Source organism: Neoarius graeffei, chromosome 15, assembly GCF_027579695.1.
Source record: "Neoarius graeffei isolate fNeoGra1 chromosome 15, fNeoGra1.pri, whole genome shotgun sequence".
NCBI classification, from domain to species: domain Eukaryota; kingdom Metazoa; phylum Chordata; class Actinopteri; order Siluriformes; family Ariidae; genus Neoarius; species Neoarius graeffei.
Window position 1 is genome coordinate 29,647,220 of NC_083583.1, and position 16,337 is coordinate 29,663,556.

At 39.9% G+C, this 16,337-nt stretch overlaps 1 protein-coding gene across 1 annotated transcript in view; it reads right to left on the minus strand.

Annotated features, from left to right (window-relative positions):
* Positions 1-6,307, minus strand: part of LOC132898990 (transmembrane channel-like protein 3) — a 45,283-nt gene extending 38,976 nt beyond the window's left edge. The window contains exons 1-3 of the mRNA XM_060940650.1: positions 6,192-6,307; positions 5,292-5,438; positions 2,129-2,204 (exon numbers count right to left, since the gene is read on the minus strand). Of these exons, the coding sequence (XP_060796633.1) occupies positions 2,129-2,204; positions 5,292-5,438; positions 6,192-6,307 (339 nt within the window). The remainder of the gene's footprint in view (positions 1-2,128; positions 2,205-5,291; positions 5,439-6,191) is intronic.
* Between the last annotated feature and the right edge of the window lie 10,030 nt (positions 6,308-16,337).

Sequence of the window (16,337 nt, forward strand, 5' to 3'; positions counted from 1 at the left end):
GGTGTACCCTGCCTCTCGCCCATAGTCAGCTGGGATGGGCTCCAGCTTGCCCGCGACCCTGTAGAACAGGATAAGCAGCTACAGATAATGGATGGATGGATGGGTATTGCTGCCACACCGGAAAAAAGAAAAAAAATCAGTATCATGTCATAACGTGAACAGTTTATTGTTATAACAATATTTTTTCACGTTATAACAATATATTTTCACATTATTACATGAAATGTTTCATGTTATAAGGTGATAATTTGGTATCACGTTACATCCTGATAACTTGGTTTCACGTTATAATGCGATCATTTATATTGTTAAAACGTGAAACTTTGGAATGAGGTGCGAGGAGAATAAACTGGGTAATGTGGCTCATTTACATGATTTAATCAAGTTCTATTTCATGCTTGGGTTGAGACAAGGCGAGATTTTGCTGTTATTAAAATATCATCCACCGTGTTCAATAAGTATGCACACTCGAAGAAGGATGTTAAAATACATGAGGCTGTAAAGAAGGAAGAATGAGTCTGACCCGCTGGAGGTAGCTTGTAATCATGGAACCGTCTGTACCCCTCCAGCTTATCAATGAGAAATGACGTTAGCTCCAGTGGGTCAAAAGTGTCACATTTTAACAATATAAATTATCACATTATAACGCGAAACCAAATTATCACGTTATAACATGAAACATTTCACATCATAATGTGAAAATATCTTGTTATAGCATGAAAAATATATTGTTATAACAATTAAATTTTCACATTATTACGTGATATTGATTTTTGTGGCTACTGCCTCATAGAAGCGAAGCGAGGCAGTAGCCACTATGTCATCGTGTTGTAAGAATGTAAGAACGAATGTAACAATAGTGCACTGTGCATGTGCATAAGCATTACAATCACCAGAACAGCGAATTGTGATCTCGTGATATGAACAGTTGATCTCGCGCTATCAAAAGTACATAAGAAAGAGTGGCGAAGTCACTATGTCATCGTGTTGTAAGAATGTAAGAATGAGTGTAACAATAGCAAAACTTTGTAACCAACCAGCACTTATTCCTGATCAAGTTTGATTACCCGTTCTACTTCTTGATAAACTTCGTAACCAATCAGAACCAGAAATTAAATAAGAGAAACCTCGTTATAACTTTGTAGTATCGGAAGATAATCGGCAGATAAAAAGATAAACGAAATTCACCTCGTGGTGTGCCAAGGCTACTGATTCAATATCAAGTAAGTGGTGTTTATTTTAAGAAAATTTACCTTTTGATTATCACAGCTTTTGTTTGGTCCTTCTGAAAGGTCAAATGAAAGGTTTTGTAAGTTTTTTTTAGCAGATATACTGAGAAGCCGATATCAAACTTCTGCTATTTGCTTGAATTTTTTAATTTTATTTTTTATTTTAGAGACTTTACATTACACTTGTGAAACAAAATGTGCTCATTAGTACTGAATAATGCTTCTAAGCACTTTCTTACTATTTTGAAAATAAATATAGTTCACAGCACTGTATTTTGAACAAAACATAGTAAACAAAATTGGTAACCAAAATACTACAAGCCCTGATGCTGCTCACAGCTTGGTGATGCTTGCAAGAGAGGAGGCAAGTGTAATTGTTAACATGTATATATGCTATATTTACTGTATGGACATGGTGTCAGAAAACAATGTTATATATAAGCAGTAGCCACATGTACCCATAGGGTACCTATTTTTTTCTTTTCTTCTGGTGTGGGAGCAATATGCTTCCGTAAAAAAGCACATTCACAAACAAAAAAATCAAAACAAAAAAACCCCAAATTCAAACCCACTCTGATATGGACTCGTGTGAAAGTGCCCTTAGACTTACAGTGCACGAATAAGAAACCACCCATCAGACACCAAACATGTCTTATAATTATATTTGAGGAAAGTGTAGAAAATCCTTTCAGGTGCAAGCTCACTCTCACCTGTGCATTATGGAGGCTAAACTTGCAACCTTCATTTCAATATCAGAAAAAAAAATACCTTGAGATTGAACAAAATGTTAGGTTAAGTGCTGAAGGGTAGGAGTTTCAAATGCCAGTTATCCTAATCTGAGTTGAGAGACGTCATAACTTATGTTATAAACTATATAAATTTGAGAAAGAAAAACATACATCTGCCCCTGCAGCCTGGTATCCTCGCGTCCTGGTCAGTCTACCTTCATACTTCAGCACGATCTCCCTGGCCTGTCTGAAACACACACACACACACACACACACACACACACACACACACACACACACACACACACACACAGATACCCAGGATCAGCAGTCTGGCCTATAACCCATTATTCCTCCCTGTGATCGTAGCAGTGATTTACTGCTGTGCTCGCTTCTGATGAAGACATTAATACCAAGCTTTAATGCTTCACAGGACATTTCACTGCTGTAGGCATTCCTCGAGGATATGAACCATGTTTTTAGCTGGGTTTTTCCCTGAATGGAAGTTTTATGGACTAAAACCTTTAAAAACCACATCTTTGCTCTCTTTTCCAACAGATAATATTACACTATGATGCGATCTGGTCTGTGAGAGTTTTGCTGACAAATATGAAGGGTTCAGGACCAGGAATGGTTTATTGAGATATTTATAGCGTCTTGGATTTTTTAAGTGCATGTGCAACTGATACGGTACTCAAAAACACCCTTTTCTTACGGACGGCTATAAACTCGTCATTGCACAGATGAGTTGCAGTGTAAGCTGGCCAGTCAGGAGCTTTATCAATTACTGCTGGCTCTGAATATCATGGACCTTGAAAGGAAATAAAGCCTGTTATCTGGATAATTTACAAAGTGGCAGCAAACAGTGCTGAAGGCAAAGTGGTCATCATGGAGTGAACATGAGAGAGCCAGAGATGGGATAAAGAAAGAACTACTCAAGTTAGGGTGTTCCAAGCGTCATGTCATAAATAAGGCTCGAGCTCTCATGGGCCAAGTGTTAATTGTTATTTACCTTGCATCGGTACATTTCCTTTCCATTAGCATCAGATCAGCAGCACATAAAAGCACTCATGAGTTCACATGTTATAAATTAAGGAACCTGATTGCCATTATGTTACTATGCTGTAATTGTTTGGTAGTTTTTTAAATAATAAGATCATGAATAATTTATCCTACAAGTGCAATATAATCTTCATTACCCAACATCTGTTATAGTGGCAATACTTGGCAATATGGTCTGATTTATATTCTAAATATTATTGTGACCTTATTATATACATATTATTAGCTTATTTAGACCAGCTTATAAAGTACCATACAATGCAACAAAGAAAAAAAATCCTCAAGGACTCTTTGGGTCGTTAATTTTCCTACCGACTTACTTAAGCTTCAGGGTTGTTGTTTGTATGCTAAATATTTTAGCAATAGGTTTATAATACATTCACCTTTGCATATATGTATAATAAAACCCTAATTACACAGCACCTCTCATTCAATATAATATAAACTCTACTGGTGTATTCAGGGTGCCTGGTTTGATCCTGAACTCAGGTTACTGTCTGTATGAAGTTTCACATGCTCTCCCTTTGTTCATGTGGGTTATGTTCTGGGTTTTCCCTACAACATGCTGGTAGGCAAGTTGCCTTTGCTAAATTGTGTGAATGTGGGTGTGCTTGGTGCCCTGCAGTTGAGGAAGGAATACCAGAGTGTATTCCTGCCTCTATCCCATTGTTCCTGGAAAGGCTTAGGATCCACCATGATCCCTGAACAGAAAGTGGTTACTGAAGATGAATGAATGAATGAATGAATGAATCTACTGGAGCATTTGCATGTCCTCTGACTCCCATCAAGTGATTCAGGTCATTTTCAATTCACATGCTTAAACATACTCTCTATATACAAACATATATCTCACACACACACACACACACACACACACACACACACACACACACACACACATTACATAATTGCATGAAGATATGAAGTTTATCTTCAAGTGGTGAATATATTCATGAGTGAGCGAACGAAGGAGTGAAATATTTTTCAACACGAGAAGATAAATTTCATATCTTCACGCCACATTGTAATGTTCTTTAAATTATACGGACACATCCACAAAAAAGAAACCAAACCAAAACAAAACAACCAACCAAAATAAATAAATAAATAAATAAATAAATAAATAAATAAACAAACCCTGCAAGTTAATCAAAAGAATTTTAATTTTGAACCGGGTCGCCATTTTGACAACGTGTGTCTAGTCAGTGGGAAAACATGGGGAGTGACCTCATCGAAGTGAAGATATTGGGAAATATGTCACTCAGATCCATGATATATTTCACATGAAAAATACGAGTTTTTCAACACAAGAAGATAAACTTCATATCTTCAAGCCAGCGTGTGATTTTCTTTTTATTATACAGACACATTCACAAACAAAAAGTACCCAAATTTATCAAAACAATTTATTGATATCCTCACGAGTGACATATAGAGAAATATGTCATGGCTGCTGTTCTTGAACAGCAGCAGAAAAATTTACTGGTAAAACCTGTTGTTAAAACAAAGTGTGGTGAAGCAGCTTTTAGCTACTATGCAGTACAGCTATGGAACCAACTGCCAGAGGACATCAAAAATGCTCCTGCTGTTGGCAGCTTCAAATCTAGATTAAAGACCAAGCTGTTTTCAGATGCTTTCTGCTAAATTATTAATATTGTCAACTCTACATGTTTTAAACTCTTAACTTTTACAGTCTCTGCATGTTTTAAATTTTACTTAACTTTTATTCAATTTTATTCTGCTGGTTTTTTTCTTTTACTGAACTTTTACTTCATTTTATTATTTTATTTCTACTATTGTTTAATTCTTCTTATTTTCTTCCCCATTTATTTTATGTAATTTTATTTTCTATTGTTTACTGTTTTGCTTTTACTTCTGTAAAGCACATTGAACTGCCACTGTGTATGAAATGTGCTATATAAATAAACTTGCCTTGCCTTGCCTTGATGTCCCGGATGTAGTTCGTATGAAAAATACAATTGATGTATTTCCCAGTAAAACACTCATGTCCATATAATATAAACATATATTGCAAACATATATTAAACATATATTTAAACATATATGATGTATTTTAATCCATTAAATATTCAGATTCAATGATTCATTTTAAAGCATATTTCTGTAATATATTTCATGATGAATTATTCCGTAACTACATTGAAACTAATAGGAAAGGTATGTACAGTATTTATGTGTGGAGTAAGGAATATAATCTGGACCCGCTGAAAGATTGCTGGTATTCAAGGGGTTAATATCAGCAGAGACTCACTTTAAGACTTTGAGCTTGCGTCTCATTGGCCAGGGCCGTGTTCGGATGTTGGCGATGATTTCTTTCTGGAACTGAATATTCTGGAACATTTCCTCAGGATCGTTACTGTCCACCCGCTCTGCATCTTTATCTTCATCATCGGAGGAACTGGTCGACAATGGTTTGCATCAAGTTTGAGTAGACAGAGTGGAATAAATTAAATTCTACATATTTCTTGTGTACAGTCTTTGCTTTAAAAACATTGGCTTAAATAGATAGACTCTAGCCAAAGTCAAGAAATGTCACACAGAGATTACAGCTAAATTAGCAAATAAATAATGAGGACATGTTTTTAAATGGTATTATTTAAACTTTTATACTATCAACAGAAAACATCTATTTGTGGAGGTTTTTATGACATAGAGTCATCAAATATAAATGAAGTTGGACAATATATTAGAATAATTAAAATTTTTAATACAAATTTATAACATACTAAAGAAATATCCTTTTGGGGTCTTATGTATATGCAGTATACTACAGATAAGCACATCTGTGTCAAGTCCTCACCTGACTGAATGTAAGGCAAAAAATTTGCATGCAAAGACCTAATTCTCAACGAATACAGTATGATATTAAATGCACGTATATTGAATGCATGTACTGTACTTGCATGACCTACAATTAAAGTAAAAGTGTGAAAAGGATAATTTATTGCTCATAAGGATACTGCAACTTATGTCACGATCAGATTAAACTAACACAGTCAATTAGTTGTTTTTATTCATGTCAAGTACAACCAAAGCAAAAGTTTACAATGGGGGGGGGGGGGGGGGGGGGGGAGATCACCTTTTGTACTAAGAGTAAATATCAAACCATAATGAAGAAACCATTTTTATAATTTCTGAAAATCAGACTTACACTGGATTGTCCTGGTAAGGTGCGTAGATCTTCCTGGAGCTCTTTCTCACACTCTTGTGCCGTTTGGAGGATGTCAGTGGTTGGGTCAGTGATGTTGTTTCTCTCACCACACTCATGGCTCCAGAGTCAAACTTTCCATCTGTGTGTGTGTGGGTGGGTTTATGGCCAAAGTCTTTCAGTGTGTGTGTTGCGTATCTGAATGTATGTGTGTGAGTGTGTGAGTGTGGAACATCTGTACAGTGCAGGTGCAACCTGTCTGATTGGATCCAGCACTGAACGGCTGCTCTGAGCCCCTCACTGTGTTTAACCTCACACAGCTGCTCCAATCACAGCCAGCTCAAGCTCTTAAAGGGCCAACGATGTGCTAGTCCACTTCAGTAAGAGATGTACGCTTAGTTTACAAAATGGACTGACTATATATGGAACAATCAATAGGAGAATTATTCCTATTGTGTTTAATTTGACCCATAAGGGTTTCGCAAAATTTTAGAAAACTTTTCAGTTATTTTTCTTCTTTTTTTACACTGCACAATCTAATTCAAATCAGACTTGTCAATTTGTGGTTTTGACACGAGAAGTCGAACACACAAAATGTTGCGAGTCTATTTACTGTATGTGTCAAATCAAGCTTTGCCAACAATACGGGATTGCTCAAGGAGAAGTCTACCTTTATTTTTCTCATCATTTAGCAAATACAAACTTCCCCCACAGATAAGATATATTTCTCTTTTTGACACACAGCACAATTAAATCCAACTAACAACTAATGCTTTTTCACTCCTGACCATATATGGTGTCCTGGCTCTGCCCACTGGCACGTTTTCATATTTACTGGCTATAGGACAAATCTGGGCTTACGTTATATCATGAGTGAAATCTTCGTCTGACTGCTTCCGACACTGCATTACTCAGTCTTTGAGGAAAATCGCACCACATTATATGGCGTCCAATTACAACCCCGATTCCAAAAAAGTTGGGACAAAGTACAAATTGTAAATAAAAACAGAATTCAATAATTTACAAATCTCAAAAACTGATATTGTATTCACAATAGAACATAGACAACATATCAAATGTCAAAAGTGAGACATTTTGAAATTTCATGCCAAATATTGGCTCATTTGAAATTTCATGACAGCAACACATCTCAGAAAAGTTGGGACGGGGCAATAAGAGGCTGGAAAAGTTAAAGGTACAAAAAAGGAACAGCTGGAGGACCAAATTGCAACTCATTAGGTCAATTGGCAATAGGTCATTAACATGACTGGGTATAAAAAGAGCATCTTGGAGTGGCAGCGGCTCTCAGAAGTAAAGATGGGAAGAGGATCACCAATTCCCCTAATTCTGTGTCGACAAATAGTGGAGCAATATCAGAAAGGAGTTTGACAGTGTAAAATTGCAAAGAGTTTGAACATATCATCATCTACAGTGCATAATATCATCAAAAGATTCAGAGAATCTGGAAGAATCTCTGTGATAAGGGTCAAGGCCGGAAAACCATACTGGGTGCCCGTGATCTTCGGGCCCTTAGACGGCACTGCATCACATACAGGCATGCTTCTGTATTGGAAATCACAAAATGGGCTCAGGAATATTTCCAGAGAACATTATCTGTGAACACAATTCACTGTGCCATCCGCCATTGCCAGCTAAAACTCTATAGTTCAAAGAAGAAGCCGTATCTAAACACGATCCAGAAGCGCAGACGTCTTCTCTGGGCCAAGGCTCATTTAAAATGGACTGTGGCAAAGTGGAAAACTGTTCTGTGGTCAGACGAATCAAAATTTGAAGTTCTTTATGGAAATCAGGGACGCCGTGTCATTCGGACTAAAGAGGAGAAGGACGACCCAAGTTGTTATCAGCGCTCAGTTCAGAAGCCTGCATCTGATGGTATGGGGTTGCATTAGTGCATGTGGCATGGGCAGCTTACACATCTGGAAAGACACCATCAATGCTGAAAGGTATATCTACTGCTGAAAGGTATATCTACATAGCGCAACATATGCTCCCATCCAGACAATGTCTCTTTCAGGGAAGACCTTGCATTTTCCAACATGACAATGCCAAACCACATACTGCATCAATTACAACATCATGGCTGCATAGAAGAAGGGTCCGGGTACTGAACTGGCCAGCCTGCAGTCCAGATCTTTCACCCATAGAAAACATTTGGCACATCATAAAACGGAAGATACGACAAAAAAGACCTAAGACAGTTGAGCAACTAGAATCCTACATTAGACAAGAATGGGTTAACATTCCTATCCCTAAACTTGAGCAACTTGTCTCCTCAGTCCCCAGACGTTTACAGACTGTTGTAAAGAGAAAAGGGGATGTCTCACAGTGGTAAACATGGCCTTGTCCCAACTTTTTTGAGATGTGTTGTTGTTGTCATGAAATTTAAAACCACCTCATTTTTCTCTTTAAATGATACATTTTCTCAGTTTAAACATTTGATATGTCATCTATGTTCTATTCTGAATAAAATATGTAATTTTGAAACTTCCACATCATTGCATTCCGTTTTTATTTACAATTTGTACTTTGTCCCAACTTTTTTGGAATCGGGGTTGTACAATTTCTGTCATGCCAGAAATTCTTTGTAATAACCAACAGCTTTGTGGAATGCATTTATTTGGAATTGAATGCCCTTGCACATTGTGCAGTTCAATTTCCAATAATTTTCCTCAAAGCAATATCACTCACTTCACTCACTGGTCCACTTGCTCTTGCAGGAGCGTGCCACCTCGGCACAAGGTTCTCCAGCCTGTCCTGTTCTGGGCCACCTCCCAGGCTGATGTTAGGTTGAGACTCAGGTCCTTCAGGTCAGCAGATAGCTGGTCAGTCCACTTACTCCAGGGTCTGCCGCTGGGTCTCTTTCATTCAGGAGCTGGTTCTAGAAGTAGCCTGGCTGGTTCCAGTGGTGGTGACAGTCTGGTTAGGTGACCAAATATGCAAAGATGGGCTGCCAGAATTTTGCTAGTGACAGGTGGTTGGTTGGCAGAGTGATGTTTGCGACAAAGTTTTGCCATTAGAGACCAAGAATCCTATGTATACACTTGTTGTCAAAGGCATTGAGGTGCAATCTCTGTGTCTCTGTCAGGGTCCAGCACTCGGCTCCATACAGTAGGATTGGTTGGACCAGGCTGTTGTAGAGCTTAACTTGGTGCTGGTTGAGAGATGTTTGTCTGACCAGATATTTTGTAGGCTGGCCATGGCTGCTGCAGCATGCCCAATTCAGATCTGAATATCCACTGTGCTCCTACAGTCCGAGGTAATTGTGCTACCAAGATAGCAGAACCTATCCACTACTTCCACCGTATGGCCCTTGATCACCAGACATGCTGGGAGAGGCTCAAAGTCACTTAAGCTCTGGACCTTGATCTTTTGCCAGCTGATCATCAGGTCGAGTGGCTGTGTTTCAGTATCCATGTTTTGGAGGGCTACCTGGAGAGTCTGTATGAACTCAGCCAGGATGGCCACATCATAATCCAGGTCAGTGATATTGATCTGTCCATAGGTCCACATGCACTTTAGGCCACAGTTCTACTCATAACATAGTCTATGGCTGTGTTAAATATGGTTGGAGCCAGGACACAACCCTGTCTGACACCACTATTGATGTTGAAAGTGGCAGACATCTGGCCATTGACCCTCATGCAGGAGACAGTGTCCAAGTAGAGAAGTGACAGCAGGTCCAGAAGTTTTTCAAGAACCCCCAGGGTTTTTAAGATTCTCCACAAAGCCAGCCTATCCACAGAGTTGAATGCCTGCTTCAAATCCACGTAGGCTGTGTAGAAGGGCCTTCTGAATTCCCTCCTCAGCCCTGCCAGTAGCCTGAGTGTAAGCATTCGGTCCACAGTGGACCATCCTGGGGTGAAGCCACTCTATTCCGGGCACTGCTTTTGAAGGAGGACGGGTCAGAGTCTTGTGAGAAGGATGTAAGTCATCACCTTCCCTGGAACACTGAAGAGCATGATTCCCCTGTAGTTGTTACAGTTATCCTTGGTGCCTTTCTTCCAGAAGGGAAGGATAATTCCATGCAGCCAGTCTGTTGGAATGGTTCCGGTTTCCCAGATGCAGTGGCTCAGGGAGTGTAGCCACTTGGCCACAGCTGGGCCACTGTTCAGCAGTATCTCTGGGGGGATGCTGTCGGTGCCAGTGGCATGGCCAGCCTTGAGTTTTCTCACAGCCTTCACTACTTTTTCCAGGGTGGGGGGGATCCACAGGGATGGAGTCATCCTCAGGGGCCCAGGCTGCCAGGGCTTCCAGCTCTGGGGATGGTGGTGGTGAGTGGTGGTTAACGAGGTTCATGAAGTGCTCCCACCATCATTCCAGCTGTTGTTCTGGGGTATTCAGGTCAGAGCCATCCTGGGCCTTAACGTTAGCTGTAGGTGGAGTGGATTTCCCAGAGATGATCCTAAGAGTTCTGTAGAGGATTGCCTGGTTTCCTGTATGGGCTGCTGCTTCGGCTTAGAGAGGGTGTCCAGCCAGTTTTGTTTGTCTTGTCAGAGCAGTTTGTTGTGCTTGGCATTTAGGCATCTGTACTCATTAAGGTGGCCTCTTAATCTGGCCTGTCTTCTTGCTTCCATGACTCTGAGGGTCTCCTTAGGAAAGCCTTTTTCTTTGATCTTCTATAGCCGAGCACTTTTGCAGCAGGTTCTGTGATGTTTTGCTTGAAGTTGTTCCAGGTTTTTTCAGGATCATTCTCATTGCTTAGACCTGAGAGTGCTGCAAAGTGATTGTGTAAGTCAAGTTGGAAGTGATTGGTGACTTCCTGGGACTGTAGTCTTGCTACGTTGAATTTACGCTGCTGTGTTCCTTCACAGGTACAGGCTAACAGTCTGTGGTCTGTGTCTGTGGTCTGTGTTGCCAAACTGTGTGCTGCAGTATACATGACAGTTGTAGGATGTGTGCCAGTGAAGGTTGGTCAAAATATGGTCCACTTCTTTGATTGTGTGACCATCATTACTATCCAAGTCATGGTATGAATGGTCTTGTGGGGGAAGAAGGAGCGCCCTGTGCAGAGGCGATAGCTGGAACAGACTTCCAAGAGTCGTCTACCATTGTCATTGCAGGTGCCTATACCACGGGGCCCGAGAGATCCTTCACATCCACTTCTGTCGGAGCCAGTTGCAGCATTGAAATCCCTGAGAACCCATATGATGTCATGCCTGGAGATACCAGCAGTCAAGGTTGACAGCTTGGAGTAAAAGTTGTCTTTGTCTTCATCTGTGGCAACATCAGTTGGGGCGTAGCCTACTATGAGTGTGATGCAGCCATGCCGGTGTCGTAAGCAGGCAAGGAGTAGCCTGTTGCTCACTGGTTTCCAGAAGATGAGAGCATAGTGAGCTGAAGGGGCCAGGGCGAGTGCCACACCTTGCCATCCTTTCTTCCTGACCATAGGAAGGTGAAGTCATTGGCTGTGCAGGTGCCTGATCCTGGCCAGCGCACCTCAGTGAGACCTGCAATTATAATGTTCAGTCTAGACAGTTCATTGGCTACCAGGTGTGTTGAGCCATCTTTCCTCATAGACAGTACATTCCATGTTGCAATCTGCACCTCATTTCCTCAGTACTAACAAAGCAATATCAGCAGTTCTCAAAATTTAAAGTCATTTGATGAATAAAAATACTTTGTTAAATAATTAGAAGGGTTATACAGAATCGATAATAGCTTATATCAAAGTCAAAGTCCCTCTCACACCAGAATCTGGTCTTCCCAGGCAATCTTTAAGGAGTATGGGTACAGCGCCAGTATCCGTTTTGATAGCCCTCAGTCTCTCACCTATACAGCTAGGGTTACAGTGGGGGGGCTAGTCCTCTGGTAACTGCGAGAGTATGGCTTCCCTACTCGCATCTGTATTGCAGTGTGCCTTGCCAGACGGTAGTAGGTACCATTTTTATGCAGAGGCAATTCTAGAGTCTGTTGTGGCCCCAAGCAAAAATTTCCAGGAGGCCCTTCTGACCAGTGTTCATCACCAATATGTTATAAATAATCCGACACCAACGAAAAATGTATGAAACCAAAGTTTTTTAAATTCAAAATGTGAAAATACAATGGTAAAGAACAATAAAAACAAAATAAATAAGCCCTCAGGCCCTGACTCTCGGGGGGCCCCTGGGCCAGGGGGCCCCCAGCAGTTGCCTGCCTTGCCTGTTCACAAGCTGCACATCTGTTTTTATGATGGTCTTTGGTATGACCTGACTGCAAGTAGAACTCGCAATCTCCCAGTTGAGAGGTGGACATGCTAACCACTAGACCAACTCATGGTAATAGCTTATAGAATCAACTAATTTATACCACATCACTGTTAAATTCTTGAATCAGATTGGTCAGACGGTATTGATTACTTTTCTATCACAACACAGCTTTGTAAATAGTGCTGACTGTTATTCAAATGGCAGGTTTATATTAATGCTTTCTAATACATGATTATTTCCATTGTAATGGCTCAATAACAAACTGACTTGTAAGGTAGATGCTCTACATAATCTAAGAATAATATTAAACGGATTATAAAAGTGTTGTTATTTAACAAAGAAAACATCTGTTGATATGGTGAAGCTTTCTGTAAAGAGACAGTTATAAGAGGAATAAAACACTTTGGAATCAATTTTATTTTCAGGCTGTATCACACCAAGCCTTCATTGATTATTTTTGTAAAACTGCATGCCTCATCATGTTATATTCCTTATACAGCACAAGTATGTTTTGGCAACTATGAGTCATATATATGTTTCCTTTTTCCCAAGCATTCTTTGATAATTTATTTAGAGTGGCTAATCATCCTTTCTTGCAGCTGAATAACCGAATTGCAAAGGGCACAGTTCAACATGGCCAAGTCGAAGGCATACAAAGGTGCCACAGGCAGCTGCCATACTACTCATGTCTGACCAGGGAACACAGCCCAGATATTACCACCTATAGGCAATTTAGAATATCCAATTAACCGAACCGCATGTCTTTTGACAGTGGGGGAAACTGGAGCACCCAGCGGAAACCCACGCAGACACAGGGAGAACATACAAACTCCACACAGAAAGGCCCTTGTCAGCCACTGGGATCGAACCCAGGACCTTCTTGCTGTGAGGCGACAGTGCAAACCACTATACCACTGTGCTGCACGATTTTGGCCTTTTATCTTTAAATACACAGCTAACCCTTAACTAACCCAAAAATGCATTGTTGTGTTCAGTCCTTTGGTGTTACTGCATCACTTTTAATACTCCTTACTGTATACGTGATTGGAATTTTAGGCAGGCACACACGATTGAGTAAGATTGGTCTACATAAACAGACCAGAGGGTGCACTGAAAATATCAGCTATTACCATAGATATTGTACAAAGAAATGAGAGTTAATACCTCCCTTTGGTAAAGAAAATGCACACGCTTGGATAATATGGTAATCTGCCATATGTGACTCTTTTATTGTGTTCTTCTATTAAATAAAGCAGAGGGTCCACAGAGCAAATTTTTGCAAAATGATATTAAGAGATTAGCAGAGTCTTCTGAGATACAACTTCCAGAACAGTTAGACAAACATGTTGCCTTGATGGCTGGTGAATGGAATTAAAAAGCTTTGAGTAATTCTTCCTGATCGCTGGAATATGCACTACATAATTTAGAGTGTTCCTATAATAGTTTATGAATTAGTGTTCCCGCAGGCTGTAAAGGAGCATCATAAAATGTATGCACACTTTTAATGAGGAGCCTGGAGACGGGAAAATCAGGTTTATGCAATTCTGGTCCTCTCTTTGCAAAGTCCAGCACAGTTTTCTGTGGTTTAATGATCTCTTCTTGCAGCTGTCGTGAATGAAGTCAAATTTTCTGATGTCAGAGTTGATGTCAAGATGCTGTTACTTAATATGGCTGAACCCCATGGAACTGTTGATTACAGTTAAGGATAATTACAGTTGCATGAATTCTAGAATTAAATTCTATATAAATAGTCCAGTCATGTGTTATTCACAATAATTCATGAGTTGCGATGCATTGTAGGGCAGCATGGTGGTGCAGTGGTTAGTACTGTTGCCTCACAGCAAGAATGCTCTGGGTTCAAACCTCATGGCTGACAAGGGGACTTTCTTTGTGGAGTTTGCATGTTCTCCCTGTGTCTGAGTGATTTTCCTCCAGTCTCCCCCAAAGACATGCAGTTAGGCTAATTGGCAACTGTAAATTGTCCATGACCCAAAGCAGTGCAGCAGAGGAGTGGCTAGCCAGCTGTACTTACTTAGCCAAGATTTCCTAGGAAAGGGACCCAACCCAGAACACACTGGATGGACGAAGAAGATGCATTGTAGATGTTTTTCACTATGGTGGAAGTTTGCTTAGTATAATTACATCTGAGGGAGATGTTTCGTCTCATTTCCACTGCCACTATGCCTTTACATTGTCAGTCATTTGCCAGCTTACATCATTTTGAAAATGTAAACCCTAATGGTCCTTAATTGATGGCTTTGCCCCTTCTGCTACATAAATGATCCTACAGTCACAGGATGGAAAAAGTGTCTGGCATTTCATACTTCATTTTTTAGCACATCTTGTATATCATCTGGGTATTAATTATATACTATATTTTAGTTAATTTCTCACAAAACTTGCACTAACAGTGGTCTGTCATATTTGCACCTGCTTGGACTCAAGACTCCACTTCCCAGGATTCACAGCAGCCTTCAAATATGGTCATCATGGACTACAATAACCATAATAATAACCACTTAAATTTCCTTTCATATCAATAAAGTATCTATCTATCTATCTATCTATCTATCTATCTATCTATCTATCTATCTATCTATCTATCTATCTATCTATCTATCTATCTATCTATCTACCATGCACCTACATAGTCGAAACTTCAAGTGTTCTATAGGTATTGTGAGCAATGAACCAACAACAAACTCCCCAAGGGAATCCATCAGCCCTCCTCTTGCAATAAAGCAATGCTAAGGCAGAGAGGTTGTGGGAGACATGGTGGCACACTCGCATGACTTCCATGATGTGGCTTTCTGAGGTTGGTGCTCCCCAGCATATTTATCTCAAATGTGCGCTCACTCAGCAACAAAATGAACAAATTCAAAATGCTGGTAAGATTGACAAAGGATTTTTCAACTACATCTGCTTTCTGCTTCAGTGAGACATAGTTAAATGAAACTACTCCTGATGCCATGGTGGAGCTACCCAGCTTTTCACTGCACAGAGCAGACCACAACAACAGAAAACCAAAGGCTGAGGTAAGTAGCTAACCATGCTGTGCGATTTTATCCACTTTTTGATGGTTGATGCTAAATTATCTTAAATTGAAAGTTTCATGATTAGCTAACAACTTTAATTTACAATGGTACTTTGTGTTCTTGTTGAGATCAAAAGCAAGTAGCTAGTTTGAGTAACATTAGCTACTAGCAAGCTCCAAGTAGCTAGCATAGACTAGTTTATGTACACAGAGGATCATTTTGTTTTCCTGCCTGTGTCCCATTCAAATAAATATCCTGTATTGTCATATACATCTACTGTCTTGTTGGTGCCAAATGGCACTTCCGGAGTGGCACTTCCTGGTCTCATTTCCAGACTGCATTTCTCAGACAGCTCTGTGGCGGCCATGCACATTGGTTGCTGTAAACCACCCAATCATAACAGAGCTCATCAACATATCCTGCCAAAAAAAGTGAATACAGCTTGTCACTCTAGGGCCAAGTCATAGAGTTGTAAATGGGCATGTAAAACTGCATCTGGGCATTTTTTGCTCCAGTCAAAGTTTCGTACCTTCTATTTAGACATCAGAGAACATCAGATTTAAAATCCTGAATAAGTGCATTCTATGGCACCTTTAAAGGAAAGTAACTCAAATGAGTGGGGTTGCCATAAGCATTAATTTATGTATATTGTTATCATTAATATTCACATTTCACCACTTGTGGGGGTTTGAGGATAATAAGACTTATGTCTTTATTAGCTGGGGCAAAATGGAGATAGTGGAGGTGAATCCATAATTGTAATCCAAAAATACACATGACAGCAATACAACATACTAGAAGTTCAAAGGACTGGAGCAAAGTAAAGTAAAGTAAAGCATAATAAAGTGACTTAGTGAACTATGACTGTGGTGCTATTGCCAAAAAGTGATGAAAATACTGGTGTAATA